The sequence below is a fragment of the Ovis canadensis genome, chromosome 4 (assembly GCF_042477335.2).
Source record: "Ovis canadensis isolate MfBH-ARS-UI-01 breed Bighorn chromosome 4, ARS-UI_OviCan_v2, whole genome shotgun sequence".
In the NCBI taxonomy this organism is placed as follows: domain Eukaryota; kingdom Metazoa; phylum Chordata; class Mammalia; order Artiodactyla; family Bovidae; genus Ovis; species Ovis canadensis.
Window position 1 is genome coordinate 59,948,994 of NC_091248.1, and position 21,980 is coordinate 59,970,973.

The window sequence follows — 21,980 nt, forward strand, 5'->3', positions numbered from 1 at the left end:
GCTGAGAAGATAATAGGCAAGCCACAAATGGGAGAATACTTTTACAAAACATACCTCTGATAAAGGACTGGTACCCAGGATATATTAAAACTCCTATAACTCAAAGATTAAAAAAAAAAAAACCTCAATTTTTAAAAGAATGAGCATAAGATTTGAACTTGACAAAAGTGGCCAATGAGCACATGAGAAAGTGGTCAACATCAGTACTCAGCTAGGAAATGCAAATTAAAACTACAACCTGACACCACAATACAGGCACAAAAATGGTTAAAATTAAAAACAATAACGATGTTTAATATAGGTGAAGATGCAAAGCAACTGCAACTCTATTACTAATTTGGTAAGAGTGTAAAAAGGTATAACCACTCTGGAAAAGATCTGGCAGCTTCTTACGAAATGAAAACCATACACTACTAAGTATTTATTCAATAAAAATAAAAGCATATATTCACAAAAAGACTTATAAAGGTATGTTTATATGCAGCTATGTGCACAACAACATATAGCTGTATGCACAATAATCATAACAATAAAAAAATAGAAAAGCAAAAAAATGCTAGTCAGTAATACAAAAGAGCAAGCTACTGATGGATACAACAAGGATAGTTCTCACAAATGTTGTGTCTAGTGAGAGAAGCCTTATACAGAAGAGTACATACTGAATGAGAGCATTTACAACAGTTCAAGAACATGAAAAATGTATCTCTGGTGGAATAAAATAAACATAATTGCCTCTGGGTAGTGGGAGTAAGGCAATGGCAACCCACTCCAGTACTCTTGCCTGGAAAATCCCATGGATGGAGGAGCCTAGTAGGCTGCAGTCCATGAGGTCGCTAGGAGTCAGACACAACTGAGAGACTTCATTTCAATGCATTGGAGAAGGAAATGGCAACCCACTCCAGTGTTCTTGCCTGAAGAATCCCAGGGACGGGGGAGCCTGGTGGGCTACCATCTATGGGGTCGCACAGAGTCGGACATGACTGAAGCGACTTGGCAGCAGCACCAGCAGTGGGAGTAAAAGGTAGTGAAGGAAAGGGAACTTTTTGGGATTAAGGTCTGTATTTTGATAAGGGTTTGCGTTACACAGATGTGTAGATTTATCAACTCTCTTTTCATGTATCCTTGAGATTTATGCATTACACTGTAAACAAACTTGGACTTCCCTGGTGGCTCAGATGGTAAAGTGTCTACCTACAACATGGGAGACCTGGGTTCAATGCCTGGGTCAGGAAGATCCCCTGGAGAAGGAAATGGCAACCCACTCCAGTACTCTTGCCTGGAAAATCCCATGGACTTAGATCTTCCCTGTAGCTCAGATGGTAAAGAATCTGCCTACAATGCAGGAGACCTGGGTTTGATCCCTGGGTCAGGAAGATCCTCTAGAGAAGGGAATGGCAGTCCACTCCAGTATTCTTGCCTGGAGAATCCCATGGACAGAGGAGCCTGCCGGGCTAGAGTTCATGGGGTCCCAAGGAGTTGGATATGACTGAACAACTAACACTGCTGCTACTGTATATAACTTTACCAAGGTGGTAGGTACTCACCGTAAAATTCTTTCAGCTTTGATGTATATGTGAAAATTTTCATCAAATAAAATGTTAAAAGTAGATTGAGATTACTTCAAATTTCTATACTTTCTAAAATAATATCAACTCATTAGATGAGTACCTACACATATTATAAAACCATGTAAACATGACTGATAACATTTCTTTCACCAATTGATTTGGTCACGTCAGCTTTGCACATGGGGGCATAGATACCACTGCTTCTGTGTTTCATTTTTGTGCTTCTACCAATGTGCCTATCTGCTGGGTTCCCTTTGGTAACCATAAGTTTGTTTTCTATATCTGTGAGTCTATTTCTGTTTTGTAAATAAATGTCAACAAATAAGTGGATAAATAAGATATTGAATACCCATACAATGGATTATTATTTAGCCATACATAAGCATGAAGCACTTAATTTTTTAAATATACTTCAGTATGGATGAACTTGAAAACCTAAGTAAAAGGACCTAGTCACAAAAGGTCACATACCATTATTTAATTTATATAAAATGTCCAGAATAGCTATACAGACAGAAATTTAGTAGTTGCCATGGGATCGGAGGAGGCGTGATTTGGGACCAACTGTTAATCTAAGATATAAGGTTCGTTCTGGGGTGATGGAAATATTTTCAAATTAGTGGTGATGGTTGCAGAACGTAGTGAATATACTAAGAATCACTGAACTGTACACTCTTAAATGGAAAGTTTTACATTATGTGAATTATAGCTCAAAAAATAAAAACAAACAAAAAGCATATTAAAGATTCTAAGAAGTACTGTTTACCTTTCTTTAACCAAGATTTTTTTACCCTTTTTCCATGTGAGACTTATTAGTATACAAGGAGAAACTAGATGTTCACAAGAAACAGTGTGGGAAAAGCTGTTATCAACACAACATTTTAAAATTCATTGTAAGATGTGGATGATACCATCTTCTTGTTGAAACTGCAGCAAGAAAGAGAGAAAAGGGAGGGGAGGGCTAGGGGCTTAAGGATAGACTTCACCAACCTCATCATTGGTCTAGAGCTGGTCATTTGTCCCATTCTGTAGAAGCAGAAAGCCAAATCCCAATTGAATTCTTTTATTAATAACAGATTTCTCTCCATTTTTATTATTATTGTTAGAAATGCTGTTGGATCATCTGAGGTTAAATGTCAGGTTAAAAAGAATCTTCTCCTAATGCAAATAATTATTTTAAACAAAGAATAATTAAGGATAAACAAAACATCTTTCCAGAGCCTGATGTCTGATAGCACCATTTATTTTACTTTTAACTTGCTATTTACTAGAGTTCACCAGGAGAGGAACTTCCTGAAAGAGAACCAGAAATAACATAATTAACTAGATAATAACAACAACATGGTTCTGATGTATGAAAACACATAGAAAGAAGAGCAGGAGGGGAGCTCACTCTGGACTGTTACCAAAATATTAACGATTTTTGCTATTCTGTTTTTCGAAACTGGCAACTCCCACACTATCAAGTATCTTCCATTCAGACATTCAGAGTCCTGAAAACAGTAATTTAGTTGTATGCTTGCTTCAGAGAGCAGCCTACACATCTATTAAGCCACATGCAAAACTCAGCATCAGAGGGTTGAATATAAACCACAGAACAGAAGACAAGAGTGAAAACAGAACTGACATTTTGTGAAATGCCTTTATTGGACTCCTACACCTATTTTCAAATTCACATGTTGTATTCAGAACTATTTCCCAAGCAATGCCAAGAATTTACTTTCACTTTTTAAAAATACTTCAAAGATAGTCATCAGAATGATTTTCAGGAAGTATTAATATTATAAAGTTATTTTAAATTATTCCTAAATTTAGCTGCTAGGAAAAGGTCAATCTTATCCAAGAGTATTTAAAAATCAACTACTGTGAACATGAAACATAACCTCATTTATCATTACTTGGATACCTTAAAAAAGGACTGGAAAACCTGAAGAGGAAACTACACTAGAAGCTAAATAACCACTAGACCAGCTGTTCTGAAGTTTATTCCCTTAAGCATGTGCTCGATCTTGTCTCTGGTTAAAGTGGACAGACTGACAGGCTGTGAAAAGCCTCACTCTCAAAGAAAAACAGTTTTCTCTTATTAGCAAAGACATACTATTACAAAGTGGCTTTAAAAATTATTATTTAAGAAAAAGAGAGAAAAGTATTTCTGATTCTGTTTTTATCCAGTGAGCAGTAAGACCTCACTTACAGAAACAATTTTACAGAGCAATAAGACCTCATTTATCTTCCAGAAGTTTTGTTAAAAACTTAGGCATAAGAAAGCATCCCCACATAATGACCTACTGCTCTGTCCTTGTTGTTTGGCGTTCAGTCTTTGGGACAAATATTTTCTTTAATGAGAGAAATAAGGTTATATTTCCCAAGACAGAGGAGTCTCTTTGCCAATAATTTTTAAACACTAACAGACAAAATTATAACAAAAATTTCAAAATTCATAACTTATACAGCACAGTGGCAACTTTTACTAGAATCTGCTCTAAAAATATGACTTTACCAATGTTTTTATTTGTGAGCAGCCAGTTTACTGTGTTCCTGAGCATGTGGATTTGCGTAAGAATAAGGAAGGGAACGGAGCTTAAAAGAATTCTTTCTTAGGGATACATTTTAAAAGTACCTACAGTGATTTCTGGGCACATATCTTACCAGGGCTGAATTTATCTATCTAGAATATGCATCCAGAGAAGACAGACAAGTTAAATAATTAAAGAGCTATGAAACGGATGAATCATAGGTCAAGCGTGGGGATTTTTTTAGTTTTTTTATTTGGTTGGTTTTTTGTCATTTGTTTGCTCTTTGTCTAAAGGAAAGAACTACTTTTAAACAAATACATACCATTTTCAATTATATAAAAAATTATATTAAAAACATTTGAAGTTATACAAAGTGTTACACATATATACCAGAAAACCTTTAATCACATCACTTGACTAGACTTTAATGAAGTCTATTCTCTTCAACTATGTTCCCAAAAAATTAGAGTCACCATTTTTTTGTCATTATTTTCTGAAAGAGCTAAGGAATAAAATAAGAAATACATTGTATCATTTCATTGTATGATCATTACATGTATCATTACATTGATACATACATGTATCATTACAATGATCATTACATGTATCATTGCACTGACTTGCCCCTATGATATGAAAATGAACTGGACAATCTCTTGACAATGTTTCTGCTCTCTTGGTTCTACAGAAGGCCCTTAATCAATCACTCTCCTATCTTAAGGCACTTGTGTCTGCTACCTCCAGGAGAGAAAGGAACAAAGTGATGGGCAAGATAATAAATTTTCCAGGATCTCTGACAATAAACTATACATCTGTTCCTACAGTCTCAAGTGTTTGTACAGATGTGTAGAGATATAAATACATATGTAGATTTGGAAATATCCTCAAACTTAAAGACAATAATACTTTCTCTCTCTTGTCCATACCTGTCCACTTCTGCATATATTAATACATGCATTTTACTAATGTCAATGCTAGTAAAATACCTTATAAAGATTCAAAGATTTTTGTTATTCATTCAATAAATATTTTTTGATCACTGGTTATGTGCCATGAGAGTGAGGCTGACTAGACCATCTCTCATCCTCAAAGAGATACAAAAGTTTTTAAACAAGTAAATTCAGCAGATTGTTAGAGATATCTGGTGAAGGTCAGAGGGTGGAGACTGAGGAAGGAGCAAAGAGGTCTATGAAGGCAGGGATCACAGAGGAACAGAGAGGAGGGGTCACATGGGCTCAGTAGAGGAGGTGAGTCAGGACAAAGGCCTTAAAAAATGGCAGGATGTCTGCCCAGTGGACAGAGCCAGAAGGAATTCCAAGCACTATAAACAAGGTCGAAAGTAGCTAGGATTTTGGAACAGTGTGTGGGCTGCCATGATTGGTGCATGGATATGTATGTGTAAATGTAGAGGGAGTAGGTGACTGGAAAGGAATAGGAGGAAGCTGGGAAGAAACAAGAATCAGGGACAGATGGGGCTAAGCAGAGAAGGGCTTTTTCAAAGTGAAGTTTATGTTGGCTGTAATAGAAACCAATTCAAGCTGGCTCAGGCTGTTAAGTGGAGTTTAACGAGTGGCTACAGAGCCAGGTTTAGATTATGGCTTTGCAACTCCTTATGTGTCACCCTGGGCAGGTTACCTGCTGTCTCTGTACCTTTGCTTCTCTATCAACAAAATGAGAATAACTATAGTAGGATTTTTGTTCAGATCAAAAGAGTTAATACCCGCAACACATCTGGCACACAGCTAGTGTTTAATAGATGTTAGCTATTTTTAATTGTTTGTTAGAGCCCAAGAATATCTGAGCCTGATGGGAAGAAAGCCTAAAATAAGAGCTTGGAAAGCTCTGACACCTCAGGCAGCATTCCGTCTCTCTCCTCCTATTTCTGCATGATCGTCCTCTGAGCCACTATGGAAAACAGCTGCTCAGAGCTCCCGAAAGTTTCTATCTGCCTTGACTGAGCTCATGAAGAGTTGGACTGTGATTGATGAGTCTTAATTCTAAATTCCTATACTAGTAAATTTGATTGACTCAGCTTGGCTTTAAAATTGGGAAAGGAGCACCACAAGGCTGTATATTGTCACCTTGCTTATTTAACTTATATGCAGAGTACATCATGCGAAATGCCAGGCTGGATGAAGTACAAGCTGGAATCAAGATTGCCAGGAGAAATATCAACCTCAGATACACAGATGATACCATGCAAATGGCAGAAAGTAAAAAGGAGCTAAAGAACCTCTTGATGACGGTAAAAGAGGAGAATGGAAAAGCTGGCGTGAAACTCAACATTAAAAAAACTAAGATCATGGCATCTGATCCCATCACTTCATGGCAAATAGAAGTGGGGAAAGTGGAAGCAATGACTGAGTTTATTTTCTTGGGCTCCAAAATCACTGCAGATGGTGACTGCAACCATGAAATTAAAAGACACTTGCTCCTTGGAAGGAAAGCTACAACAAAACTAGAGAGCACATTAAAAAATAGAGACATCACTTTGCTGACAAAGGTCCGTATAGCCAAAGATATGTTTTTTTTTTTCAGTAGTCATGTACAGATGTGAGAGCTGGACCATAAAGAAGACTGAGCACCAAAGAACTGATGCTTTCAAATTGTGGTGCTGGAGAAGACTATTGAGAATCCCTCAGATTGCAAGGAGATCAAACCAGTCAATCCTAAAGAAAATCAGTCCTGAATATTCACTGGAAGGACTGATACTGAAGCTGAAGCTCCAATACTTTGGCCACTTAATGCAAAAAGCCGATTCATTGGAAAAGACCGTGATGCCAGGAAAGATTGAGAACAAAGGAGAAGGGGGTGGCAGAGGATGAGATGGTTAGATAGCATCACTGATTCAATGGACATGAATTTCAGCAAATTCCAGGAGATAGTGAAGGACAGGAAAGCCTAGCATGCTGTAGTCTATGAAGTCACAGAGTCAGACACAACTTAGCAACTAAACAACAACAACAGCAGCAACAGTTTGGCTTGTGTACCCATGGTTTAATCTGAGGCCAAAGTGAAAGGGTAAAAACAATGCCATAGTAACCTATCTCTCTAGAATGGCATGAAGAAAGGCAAAGGAGTCATTCATCTTGATTTCCAACCATTTTCAGGTCTGAACCATAGAGAAAGCTAAGTGCATGTGTATCTTCAGAGCTTTTACAGCTGTTGATTAATTACTTAAGGAATTTGGTGGTCTTTTGCCTTATTTCCTCCTTAAACATTTCCAATTTGCACAGCCCTAACTCCTTCCAAGAACCTGCAAACAACCAACTGTGGTATATCACTATAAAAATGTAGTATATCCATACAATAGAATTATGACTTACAAAAAGGAATGAAGATACATGCTACAACATAAATGAACCTTGAAAATATCAAGCTAAGTTAAAGAAGCCAGATACAAAGCCATATATCATACTTGAAATGTTTAAAATAGGCTCATCTACAGGGACAGAAGGCTGAGCACTGAAGAATTGATGCTTTTGAATTGTGGTGCTGGAGAAGACTCTTGAGAGTCCTTTGGACAGCAAGGAGATCAAACCAGTCCATCCTAAAGGAAATCAACTCTGAATATTCATTAGAAGGACTAATGCTATAGCTGAAGCTCCAATCCTTTGGCTACCTGATGCGAAGAGCTGACTCACTGGAAAAGACTCTAATGCTGGGAACGCTTGAGGGCAAGAGGAGAACGGGGTGACAGAGGATGCAATGGTTGGATGGCATCAGTGACTCAATGGACACAAGTTTGAGCATACTCGGGGAGGTCATGATGGAGAGGGAACACTAGCGTGCTGCAATCCACAGGTTCACAAAGAATAAGACACAATTTAGCGACTGAATAATAACAAACAACAGAGAGACAGAAAGGAGATTAGTGGCTGTCAGGGACAGAGGAGAGGAAAGAATGGTGAGTGAGTGCTAATGGGGGTAGGATTTCTTTTGCAGCTGATGAAATATTCTGCCATCAGATATAGGTGTTAGTTGCACAACCTTGTGAATATACTAGAAATCATTGAAAAGTAAATGTCAAATGGTAAATTTATAGTATGTGAATTACATTTTTTTAAAAGTATCTGAGACTGGGTATGACGTCAGAACATCTGGTTTTAGTCTTCATACACACAATCTCTCATTCAGAGCCACCACTTGCCCTTCCTACATGAGGGCAGGGGCTGAGGCAGGCTCCACCCAAGGTACATCTCAGATCTAAGTTCTATGGGTAAGAAATTGGATTCATTCCCACTTCAAATTAAAGTCAACCTCCCTCTTTCAATCTTCTACCACTTGAACTGTCTTCTCATTCTGTTTCCTGTTTCAAAGAAAGAATTTCTGATAATATTTTTTAAAAATACCTATTTTGAGCATATATATACATGGCAGTTGAATGGAAAATCTCACTTAACACACCCAACAACTTTGTAAACTGGCCTTTCCTATCAACCTCGTTTTACAAATGCAGACACTGAAGCTCAGGGGAGGAAAGGACATGGTCCAGGGCAGCAAGAAGCAGAGCCAGGCATGGAGCCAGAGCTGCCTAACTCCAGAGGTCACATCATGACCCCTGCACTGAGCTGCTTTTCTCCACTAACTCTTCCCCTTGACCCAAATCTCATGCTCCTCAACATTTTCTCTAGCAATTTGTCAACTGATTAATTCAACAGTTATATTCATCATGCCCATTACTCTTGTAAGTGATGTTCTGTAGTGATTTATGAATTGGGAAATAACCCTAAATTCTTTGTCATATGTCAAATGTGAATCATATAATAGTATTTCTTAATGAAGGTAATGCTGGCATACCCTAATGGGAAAAATAAAGAACAAACTTAGGCTAATATCCCATAAAGAGGAAAGATGAATGGCAACTTCATGTCTTGTCAACTATGTTCCTTGTACCACTTACTACAGTGGTGGTGGTGGTGGTGGTTTAGTTGTTAAGACACATACGGCTCTTGTGACCCCATGGATTATAACCCACAAGGCTCCTCTGTCCCTGGGATTTCCCAGAGGCAAGAATACTGGAGTGGGTCTCCATTTCCTTCTCCGGGAGATCTTCCCATCCCAGGGATCAAACCCATGTCTCTGCATTGCAGGTGGCTTCTTTACGGACTGAGCCACCAAGACTACAGTAATTTGTTTAATTAAACTAAAGTCTTCTTGTCAATTATATTATAGCTCATTTATCATTCCCCAAAAGGTCATGCTTCCAGTCCCTCAATGTGTTTAAAATTTCTTAAGTATGTTACAAAATATTTCTCTGTAAAGGACAGAAAAAATAAATTTAACAAGACCATCTGAGTAGTTAAACTTGACTGCAGCTAGTAAACAAATATCACAATATATGACACTACTTAATGAAGTTGTTAGTGGCTGCCCCTTCTTTACAGATACTACAGCCTAAATATTTGCATGTATTCATAACACGTGTGTGTCTCAAACTCACACAGATATGATATCCAAAACTGAACTGTAGCTAATGTTCAAGGATGCAGAGGTCTTGGTGATAATTACAAATCTGCAAAAAGTTCTACTTAGTTTTGATGGGAAGGATAACCAAAAATTAGCTCAAATAGACCTTATATTTTTATTCTTACTGACAATGAAACAAAGCAGTAACGAAAACTTGTGTTCTGGAAATGAAAGATACAATCTACATCTACTGGTAAAGTACACATTTTTATTAAGTGGTGACTAATATAAGATTTACTAAAACTTGAAGTCTTAAAATATTTACTTTGTTTTGTAGATCTATCCCTATTCATCTAGAGTGCCATATCACTCTGAGAATAAAATCATTAAGTTCTAAAGTTCAAATACCATGCTTTAAAGATAATACTGAAAATATTAAATTTTTATGGTACTTGCTTAATCTCTATTAGAACATGATATGATTGACTGAATCCAAGAACACATATTGGATCTGAGCACTACATTTTCTCCCCAAACTTATATTTCATCAAATCTTGTCATTCTAGAATGGGTCTTACTGAAAAATAAATTAAAAGCATAGGAAATTATAAAAGCTTAAGTGAAAAACTGCTAAGATGGCTGATGTATTAGCTGAGCAAAATTATCTAGGAATTACAAAGCAATTTATGCAGGGTCTAACAAAAGTTTAATTTATGCAGGGTCTAACAATTTGAAGTGTGGCTGCTACTCATCAGAACTGCAAACCTGATTCTCAGGTTTTAGAAAGCCAGAACACCAAAAACTAAGCAATATGCTTTTAGAGCCAGAATACTAAGTATTGAGTAAAATGAATTTCAGTGTCTGGACAAGGAACAATTTTGTATGAAAGGATATTCAAATAGCCTTTCATTGAGCAACCACAATGAGCCTTGAAGATTTACATGATTGAGCTGGAATTCAGTGCCAAAGACAAGAGGGAAGCATTTTTTTCTGGGATACACAAAGAGATATCCATAATTAAACATCAGTCCTCCCTAGGGCAGCATGTTTTCTTATATTGACAAGCAAAATGAGGTATTTCAAATCATGCGTTACTGGCATACAGTCAGCTTTTGTGTAGCTATTGTTTTCATGCATTTCTGGCCATTAGGCATTTGTCTATTTTTGGTCAGTGAGACATACATTTTAAAGAAGTCTGGTTTTACACAGAAGCATATGTAATTATGCTAGAGGGATTACATTTATACAACAATATCTTAAGAGTAATTATGGCCTTATTTTGGCTGGTCATACACACATATTATATTCAAAAGAGAGTGACTATAACTTTAGTGTAATCAGTACAACTAAAATTAACTATAAGCGGAAAAAAGGGCTTCTCAGGTGGCTCAGTGGTTAAGAGTCCACCTGCTAATACAGGAGACGCAGGCTCGATCCCTGGATCAGGAAGATCCCCTGGAGAAGGAAATGACAACCCACTCCAGCATCCCTGCCTGAAAAATCCCATGGACAGAGGAGCCTGGTGGGCTGTAATCCATGGAGGTCACAAAGAGTTGGACACAAAGAGTTGAGCACACACATGCACACACACACATTTAACTAGTTGTGATAAGCAAGGCAAAGTAAAACATGTAGCTGGGCCTAGAAAAGTACGTCTGGACTTTTTTCCCCACTTATGTGCATATGTGCTCAGTCACTCAGTCATGTATTGGCAGGCGGTTCTTTACCAGCTAAGCTTATCATACACTAATTCCACAATATATTGGAAAAATGCAAATAACTCCTAACTGCTTAAAATTTCATCAGTTAAAAGTGTTAGTCACTGTCCATGGAATTCTCCAGGCAAGAATACTGCAGTGGTTTGCCATTCCCTTCTCCAGGAGATCTTCCCAACCTAGGGATCAAACCTGGGTCTCTTGCACTGCAGGTGGTTTCTTTACTGACTGAGCCACCTTAAGTCAGAGCCTAATGATAGATTATGTATTCAATAATTCTTTTGTTCTAGATCAAAGACTGCCACATTATTTCAGTCTGATTCCTATAGCTACAAAACTATTAAAAAAGCAGCAATTCTGTTACATTTTACCTTCTATAAGACTGTTCTTTTATTTTATCTGTACCCTACTCAAATCTTTTCCATTCTATTTAAATTATAAACACTATATCGCACTTAAGTACCAAAAATTTAATGTGCTTTTGTTTCCAAAATGATTGTTTATCTAAAAAGACATTTAATCTTCTGTTTTCTATTATATTATTTATAAAGATTAACTGCTTAATAATTTTCAAGTTATTTTATTAAATTTTGTTTTTAAGGTAACTTACCACTATCACATAAACACACAAAAAATTATTTGGATATTACTGGAACTTAAAAAAAGATCTCAATTACCTATCCATCCACATTAAAATCATGTCCTATAAAAACACCAAGTGACCAGTGGGAGACCTGAGCATTTGATTATGGTCAAACTAGCATCAATAGACTTCAAGTTCAGAAGTCTCTTCAGCCTCTATATCTTAGGGCTGGAGGTCATAGGAAGACTACGTGCCACTTAGCCAAACCAAAATACATTCTAATTCAAGAGAAACTGCCTTTTTACAAGCTTTCAAAGTCACCATGGAAAATATCTTAAGGCCAAGGTGTCTTTAAATCATTTCTAACAATTTTCAATTCTTAGCTTTTCCTTTGGCTTACTAGCTAAAATCTGAGGCATATGATACATGCATTGTATATATTCTTTCAGTATATGTTTACAATATACTTATAAATGATACTTAATGACCCTTCTCATTTCAAGCCTCCATCTTGGCAAATGATGGTTACTTCATTCAGCAAAGTTCTTTCAAATCATCTGGAGCTATAATCCTCAAATTAATTCCACGTGAGAACTGTTTCTCTGTGTGTATGCTTCTTCCCCACCCCACCCTGGTCTAGCCAAAGGAAGTACATAAAAGTCCTAGACTGAGAACAGCAGCCGCTTCAGGTATCAAGATTTATAACTGACAGGGAAGCCTGGCATGCTGCAGTCCATAGGGTTGCAAAAAGTTGGACACAACTGAGTGACTGAACAACAAGTTTTACTAAATATTTTCTATGTGGTGAGGGCTTTATCACCTCCTTTCATCATTGCCAACTGCTCAACACCTTATGAAGGAGGTGCCATTGTCATCAGCATTTCATAGATGAGGAAATTAAGCTTAGTAAGCAACGAGGCTGAGGCACATGACTAATGAAGGCTGGGGTTTGGATCTGTGAGCAGGTCTGCCTGACTGCACGGTGCACACTCTTACCCCACCCACATCCCCCACAGATGTTCCTTTTGGTCCAGGCTTGGCTGATATCAGTGTGCACCTGGACTCTTTCCCTGCCCTGTCGCATCAGACCTTTAACCACTGAACAGTCTCTTTGCATCCACTCCTGGACCTGACAGTTTGTTCTCCATGCTGACAACAGAGTGATCCCTTTAAAAGGAAAGTCTGTTCAAGTCCCTCCTCAGCTGAGACCCTCAAAGCATTCTCTGCTCCTGAATGCTCTGGCCCTGGTCTCCTATTCAGCCTTACCTCTTTCCCTCTTGGTTCCAGGTCAGTCACTCCAAGGTTTTCTTTTCATTCCTAGAACACAGCCAGCCTCTTCCCACCCTGAGGCCTTTGCATCTATTGTTCTCTCCTTCAGGCGTGCTGTGCCCCACCTTCCACAGGAAGCTAACGCCCTCTCATTCTTCACATCTCAGCTCAGTATGACTTCCCCAGGAAAGCTTTTCCTAACTATATGCCATTTTACTCCAGTTTAGATTTCATTTCTCTGTCACACCCTTTCCCAGCACTCAGTACATTTCCTAGCTAGCCCGTAACAAGATTTACTATTACATATTTATATGGTCATTTAAATAATGTCTCTCCCATTTAATTAATGTAGATGAGTGGTTCTCAAAATTTAGTAGGTATCAAAATCACCTCAAGTGCTTATTAAAAAACTGAACACTGTCTCACCGCCCACAGTATCTAATTCACTGAGTCTGGAGTAAGGCCAGGAACTCTCTAGTTACAAGTTCCCAGGGATGCTGAAGGTGCGGACCCTGGACTGATCCAGTACAGTGGTTCTCAACCCTGGATAAACAGTAAAATCACCTGGGAGCCAAAGCCAAGCCCTGTTCTCAGAGGTTCTGATTCAACTGGGGAAGGCAGAACCCAGGACATCTTATCCCAAATACGGCATATTTATCCTAAAACTGCTTTTTACCTAAAATTTAAATTTAGCCAGTATCCTGTACATTTTTATTTGTTAAATCTGGTGACCCTACTTGAAAATCCTACATAACATAACACATAGTATAGCATATATTTAGGTACACGTATTATATATATATATGATTATAACTGACCTCTCACTCCTACAGAGCACAGTAAGGGTGGGAATAAAAAAGTGGAATTTTTAGACTTAAGAGAATTTTATTTTTTCTGAAGGATTAGACCCTAAAAGTTGTAACCAACAGATTATAAAAGCTTATCTGGGTTTAAAAATAGGGCAAATTCTCAATGTCAGATAATTTTAACAAGATGATTAAATGACTTCTTTACCCTAGATTAAATGGTTTTTTTACCCTGAGGCTGTGAACCTCATCTTAGGTCAGCAGGATACCACTGAAGTCTCAACATTATTACTCTGACATCAAGCAGTAATGCATCTGGGCAGAGCTCTGCTGGGACTCACCATAGAAGGGATGCTCCTTCATATATCAAAAATAGGTAAAATTTATTTATTTAATAAATACCCTAGGAAAAATAAAACATTGAACACATGGCTGCCTTCAATAAAGAAATTCTTTCTCACATTAATGGAGGAAATCTCATACAGTTTTCTAATCTCAGAGTAGGATCAAAGACTTCATGTCTTACATAAACTGATACAGTAAATTTGCATTTTTGATGCTGTAAAGGGTCTACTGAATTCCAGATTGGCATGTTAATCAAGTTATGGGTAAACTACAGATTTCCAAATCTAGAACCCTCTGTGATCAGTGACCATCACATAGCCCTCTGCCTCCACTTAAGTAAACTTCCAGGTCTCTGGGTTAAGAACAAAGACTCCATGTAAGAATTTTAAATATTAAATCACATTATTTTATGAATACTCAGAGAATGCAATGATTTCAACAATTATTGCTATCTTTCACTGTGTATGATGCTTACTTGCCAAACAATATGACACTTTTCACCTACTCCAAGATTTTAAGAACTGTTTATAAAAACAGGTTACTGAATAAATGCATGGGCATCAGAATTAATTCTAATTCCATCAACCTAAATGACAGAACAGAGGACTCCACTCAAATCCCACAGGACCAAGTATAATAGCAGCAGTACACAGAGAGAGGAATAGAATGGCCATCACACCAAACTCATGGTTGGTTGCATATTTATGACTTACTTCAACTCACTTAACTTTAAGCAAACATACAAAAATCACTTCAGATTATTTTCTCTGAAATAATAAATGTCAAATACTTTTAGATATTTCAAAAATAAGACCTATAACTGTGTAAAATATAGCTTACCAAACCCAAATGCATTAGACCCTCCAATGCTCTGTGAAGCCTGAACACTGGTAGACGTGTACAGTCCAGTCACCAGCAAGCCGTCAAAGAAGGTGCTTGTCGAAATTGTCACTGAAACACAGAGGAAAAAAGAAACCTCAATTAATACAGTCAGAATAATGAGATACATTTCTGAAGTGTTAGACACTGTCAAAACAGTCTCTACTCATTATTAACAAATTATTTTTATACTATCCCTACTTAGTATTTCCTTAATATCAGAAATTACATAGGAACAAAAAGAAACTCAGAACTCCAATGTCTGTAATTGCTGGTCCTAAATTTAGCGCATCAGCCCCACCTTTCCGCATTCATTTACACTTTCCCTAGCTATGTGCAAACTCATCAGAAAATAATGTGGTACTGAATAGTCGGTTTCCCACCTTCACCACCACCCCTGACGGCAGTCACAGGCACTGCTGGAGTTTTGGCATTGTGATGAAACACTCTTATTTTTTTAAATATTCCATACTGTGGGAAACAATCTTACATCAGCTGAAAGCAGAACAGTAAGTTGTGCTGCACTTCTTATTGTTAGTCTGTGTTTCATAGATGAAGTCTTTAACAAAAGCAGGCTTATTTGCATGAAGACAGTCAGCCCTTTTCCTTTTGAGAACAAGAAAAGAAGACCACTGCATGGCTCAAGTTTTAGAACAAAGTCTACAAGAGGAGTCCAGATGGTTTCATAACCAGAAAATCAGGATGTTCCTGAGGAAAAAAGGGTTAAATTAACTGTATCTGTACCCTACTTAGGTTTGGCTTCTTAAAATTATATCTTGCTCACCACCCTAAAAGTAGGTCATAATTTCCTCCTTGAAAATAATTTTTTCTCCTGCATTGCCTTTATTATACCAAGATGAAGTCATTTGTAGGAAGCAGCCAAGAGAAGGTATTATTATCGTGGCAGTACACAGTGTAAGACTGAAATCATGCTTCCTGACAGTAAGGAGAATGACCAGAGTCACATTAACTGTGATGAGAATGTTTAAATTAAACTCCAGGAAATCTAGTGAATAGAGCAAAATGGTTTGAAACGTCCATATCATAAAACATACATAAAACACACGTATCAACAGAAGAGCCTGACAACACACTACCCCCAAAATGGCACTAGATGTTGAAGTAAATCATTGCCACATTCTTTAGTCAGATTTGAGTGCTGGCATGTAAACCACATGAAAACCATTCAGCGGGGCACTGAGATAAATAGTTTATATGCATTATCTCATTTCATTATCAAAACATCTCTGTAGAGGGGGTACTGTTACTATTCCCAGGATACAAGTGAGGAATCTGTGGCATGGAGCAATGAGGAACCTTGCCCAGGACCATCTGGTAACATCTATGCTATCATTTGATGCTGTTTATCTGGCTTCTCTCCCATTTTTTTCTCTGCCTCTCTGCCCCCACCCCCCTGCCCAACTGGATCCCACAGTTGCAAACTGGCTGTGGCCAAACTTTTGTTCAGTAACCTCTTTCCCACATTATTCACATGCATTAGGAGTATTTCAAAAGCAAGATGAAAGCTATAGGAGTCAATATCAGTGTTGACTAGAAAGGAAGAAGGCCAAAGGCAGCCAGGAGGTATCCCCCATGGCATGTTGGTTAAAACCTAGGCCAGATAACGGATGAGATCTGAGTCCTGGGCCCTCATATGCTGCTACCTGTTCTTCAGCAAAACCACTTTGCCTCTCAGAATCTAAATTTCCTCATTTATAGAATCACAGCTTAGTTGTCAGCCATCTGTTTTGCTTACCCAATTCCCACAGCTGGTTCTACTGATGCCTTCATCCTTCAGTTTGGTGAGATAAAAAGTTCTTAAACGTCCCCCTCCCATCTAGGAGTTTTAGAATTAAGTCACTTCCTGTTGAGTTGCCTATACTAACCACAGGACTCAACCGCTGTTGTCTCAGGTCATCCTTCACAGCCCGTGGAGCCTCAGTGTGGATTCACAGGACCCTGCTTTTACCTACTGCCTCTCACCCACTCCGCTCCAGTCCAGCAAGACGGCACCTATCTGGTGTTAGTGCACAAGCACAGCCACTGCGGATTTCTCTCCATTTCCTTATGCTTTAGTCTGGTTCCTATTCCCAAGATTCTGAAAAATGTAAGGGCTTACAGTTTGGAGATTGAGGCAAAACTAAATTTGAGTCTTACCCTGTCTCTACCTTGTCCCATGTGTGCTTCTGGGGTGAGTCATTGACTTTTGCTGTTCAGTCACTAAGTCATGTCTGACTCTTTGCAACTCCAGGGACTGCAGCGCACCAGGCTTCCCTGTCCTTCACTATCTCCCAGAGTTTGCTTAAAGTCATAGATATCCATATACAAAAAGGAATGGTAATACTATCAGGTTTACTGTAAAAAGTAAAGGCAAATGTTTATTACCTATCAATGTATCCATATCCTTAACACACTATCATGCACATAGTAACGAATCAATAAAAGTGAGTTACTTTTCCCTGCCCTTTTGTAGACCTGAAAGCCCTGCTTTGCTCTTCCCTTCCTGAGAGCTGGGCTCCTGTACAGACGTCCTGGCATCTCCCTCACTAGATGCCTGGGTGTGCCTAATCACTGGACTGCCCGCATCTGAGTCCTGCTGCCTGCAAGGGTCCTCCATGTACCCTTCCCACCCACTACTTCATTTGCAACCACAGTTCACTCAAGTCTGAACTGTGACTGCAAGTGGGCCCAAGATAAATAACATCCCCAGCTTGTTATTACTTTATCTTCCTTTCCAAAAGATATTCTTCAAGCATCTGTTCATGTTAACTTAGAACAGAAGCTAAACACTCTCAGAGAAGTGGCTAAGACAGAAAAGAACGATGCATGGCAGCTCTCAATCTTTCTTCTACTGCTCTCAATTATTCATTTCTGGCCTCAAACAGCTATGTTCCTCCCGGCAAAACATAAGCCCTGCCATGCCTGCTGTGACAATTGATAAATTCAGTTTATTGATGGCTTGTCTATATCTAGGGAAGTTTCAGTCCCTTAGAGACGTGCATCGAGGAAGCTGTCTAGGTGGTCTGTGACTCATGTGATTACTGAGTATGGCCACAGTCTATTCTGCCCCTTAGATATCCATCCAGATCGTTAATCCTTGCCAGACCTCCCCCTCTTAACCACCACCCAGTGCCTCTTTAGACCTGAGGATGAAGCAAATTCTGATCTTAATTTTTCCACACACCACACAAGAAGCCTATGTTAGATCAGTCCTTTTCTTTACTTAGATTCTTGGGTGCTGAAGCAGCCAGGTCTAGTGAAAACAGTCCATGACTAAGAGAACTGTACTTAATTTCCAGGATCATTAATTTGCTATACTCAGACTGACTAAGCTTTTATCTCTACTTGATTCTATTTCTAGTAGTGATGTAAATATCTATTATTTGGTAACGTTATGCATAGATGGGCTTAAATATGTGAGTTGTTCTTGTTCAGTTAAGGCATGTCCAACTCCTTATGACCTCACAGATTGCAGCATGCCAGGCTCCCCTCTCCTCCACTATCTCCTGGAATTTGCTCAAATTTATGTCCATTGAGTCAGTGATGGTTCCTAACCATCTCATCCTCTGCTGCCCCCTTCCTTGCTGAATATGCAAGACATCATTTCTAAACATTAAATGACTTAGAAAAAAAAATCATAAGAAAAACACTACTCTTAGAGACTCTTGGCTTTGCATACCATCCATAAGCTGACTACTCTCAAATTTCTATCTCCAGTCCAAACCTCTTTATACATTCCCTCTCTGTATACATATGCACACACACACATACTGCTTAACACTTCTACTCAATACTCCAACTCAGAGGTCTGTGAGACAGCTCAACTTCAACAGGACCAAAACCGAAAAGCCACCCCACCCCCCAAAACTGCTTCTCCTGCAGCCTTTCTCAACTCTGCTGATGTCAACGCCATTGTTCCTGCTGCTTAGGCCAAAACTCTCTAAGTAAATTTTGGAACCACCTTCTCCCATACTCTGAATGCAGTCCATCAGTAAATCATGTTGGTTCTGCCTTCAGATCATATCCAGAATCTGACCACTTACCACATTGTTCTGAGCTATCATCATCTCTCCCATTGTTGCATTAGACATTAATCTGGTCTTCCTGGTTCTATCCTTCTCTGTAATATCTTCCCAGTATAAGAATCAGAGGAATTCTTTTTTTTTTTTTTAATTTTTAGTTTTTTATTTTTTAAATTTTAAAATCTTTAATTCTTACATGCATTCCCAAACATGAACCCCCCTCCCACCTCCCTCCCCAGAACATCTTTCTGGGTCATCCCCATGCACCAGCCCCAAGCATGCTGCATCCTGCGTCAGACATAGACTGGCGATTCAATTCACATGATAGTATACATGTTAGAATGTCATTCTCCCAAATCATCCCACCCTCTCCCTCTCCCTCTGAGTCCAAAAGTCCGTTATACACATCTGTGTCTCTTTCCCTGTCTTGCATACAGGGTCGTCATTGCCATCTTCCTAAATTCCATATATATGTGTTAGTATACTGTATTGGTGTTTTTCTTTCTGGCTTACTTCACTCTGTATAATCGGCTCCAGTTTCATCCATCTCATCAGAACTGATTCAAATCCAGCAGATGAATGGATAAGAAAGCTGTGGTACATATACACAATGGAGTATTACTCAGCCGTTAAAAAGAATTCAGAGGAATTCTTTTAAGACATCCAGTCACATCACTCCAGGGCTTAGAACTCTCCAGTGCTCTCAGTCAATGTCTTTATAGTGGCCTACAAGGTCCTATGCGATCTGTCACTGTTCCCTCTCTGTTCTCATCACCTTCTGCTCTCCTCCTGGCTCACCCACTCCAGGTGTGCTAGCCTCCTTGCTGTAATCACATATATCAAGCGTTTGTACTAGCTCTTTCCTCTCTGCCTTGGACTCTCTTTCTCCAGATACTGAAGGGTCACTGGTTTATATAAAAATCATCTGATAATAACTTAATGGCTTACATAGGTAAACACATTTAAACAATTCAGTCTACCTTATGACCGAGGATGAGATGGCTGGATGGCATCACTGACTCGATGGACGCGAGTCTGAGTGAACTCCGGGAGATAGTGATGGACAGGGAGGCCTGGAGTGATGCAATTCATGGGGTCACAAAGAGTTGGACACGACTGAGCGACTGAACTGAACTGAACTGAACTGAACTATGATCTACTTTGGAGAAGGAAATGGCAACCCACTCCAGTATCCTTGCCTGGAAAATCTCATGGACAGAGGAGCCTGGTGGGCTGCAGTCCATGGGGTCGCAAAGAGTTGGACACGACTGAGCGACTAACAGTAACACTACGATCTACTTATTTTCATGGTTTTACAAATGTTCATGGTAAGTTTATAAAATTCTTTTCCAGAAGACTTTTTACCTTGGAGTCGACTTCTTTTATCTTTTAATATTTTCATTAAAAACCGTTGTATGGAGAACTAGCCACTTTAACTATAGAGGAAAAAAAGCAATATAAATAATATAGACTGTAAGTAGAATTTTGAAGTTACCAGTACATTTTAGGGAAAAAATAAAGCAAGTATATTATTACCTATAATCAGAAAGCAGATCACATAATTCCCTTGTTTAACAAACATCTCTAGCTCCCTATCATCCACGGATTAAAATCTTATATTTAGTGTGATTTCAAAGTCCTTCATGTTGTAGCCATAACCAGTCTCTACAGTCAATTTTCGCCATTTTAGCTGCAAATATCCTTTGATCCACTTCCAACTAGGACATGTTCTTAACTAACCTGTTTTCGTGCCTTTCTTTAAAGGGTACCTTCACCAAGAGTTACTTTCCTGGTTTCCTTTTGCTGAAGTTCTATCCATTCATCAGGGACAGGTTCAAACGATATCTCTCTCATGAAGGCTCTTCTGACCTCCTAGGGAAAGCTCTTCTCTCCTCTCACTGACCCCAGTGAGAGGGGTTTAGTAACATGGAATACTTGAAACAGTCTAACTTCCACAGAGCCTGGCCCAGAGGAAGATGTTTGTTAAATTCAACAGATGTTTGTTAAATTCAACCATGCAATTTCTTTAATCTTATGGCATCATAACGCAACTTAACCATGGAAAGTTAGGTAATTGACCCTATTCCTTATAAAAGGGAGATAATAATATACGCTTTCAAAATTATTTGGACATTCTGCCTAGATTTTTATTTTTTAAGTCTCTGTCCCGTGCTTTTAAATAAATTTTTCTGTTATTGGATTAGCAAAAAAAAAAAAAAAATCAACCATGCAATATCTGAAAGAAAAATAAACACCTATATGAAAAGATACATGCACCTCAATGTTCATAGGAGCATTATTTACAATTGCCAGGACAGGGAGACAACCTAAATGCCCACTGACAGATGAATGGATACAGAAACTGCTGTATACAATGGAATACTACTCAACCATAAAAAAGAACAAAATGTTGCCATTTGCAGCAACACGGATGAACCTAGAGGGCATTATGCTAAGCAAAGTAAGTCAGAGAAAGATAAATACTGTATGATATCACTTATATGTGTAATCTTCAACAAACCAGAGAATATAACATAAAAGAAACAAACTTATAGACACAGAGAATAAACTGGTGGTTACCAGTGGGAGAGTGACATTACAAGGATGGAGGGCATGGAAGGTAAAAACTACTGTGTGTAAGACAGGCTCAAGAGTGTATTGAACAATACAGGAAATATGGCCTATATTTTGTAATAACTATAAATGGAAAGTAACCTTTAAAAATTATATATACTTTTAAAAATTAAATAGTTTTTTAAAAATCAACATACAGAAACATTTGTTACACCATCGTGGGTGTGCACTCAGTTGCTTCAGTCGTGTCTGACTCTTTCTGACCCTATGGACTATAGCCCATCAGGCTCCTCT

The 21,980-nt window shown here is 38.5% G+C and overlaps 1 protein-coding gene across 1 annotated transcript in view; it reads right to left on the bottom strand.

Moving 5' to 3' along the window:
• RELN (reelin) overlaps window positions 1-21,980 on the bottom strand; it is a 538,096-nt gene that overhangs the window by 451,878 nt on the left and 64,238 nt on the right. The window contains exon 2 of the mRNA XM_069587839.1: window positions 15,052-15,162. Within this exon, the coding sequence (XP_069443940.1) occupies window positions 15,052-15,162 (111 nt within the window). The remainder of the gene's footprint in view (window positions 1-15,051; window positions 15,163-21,980) is intronic.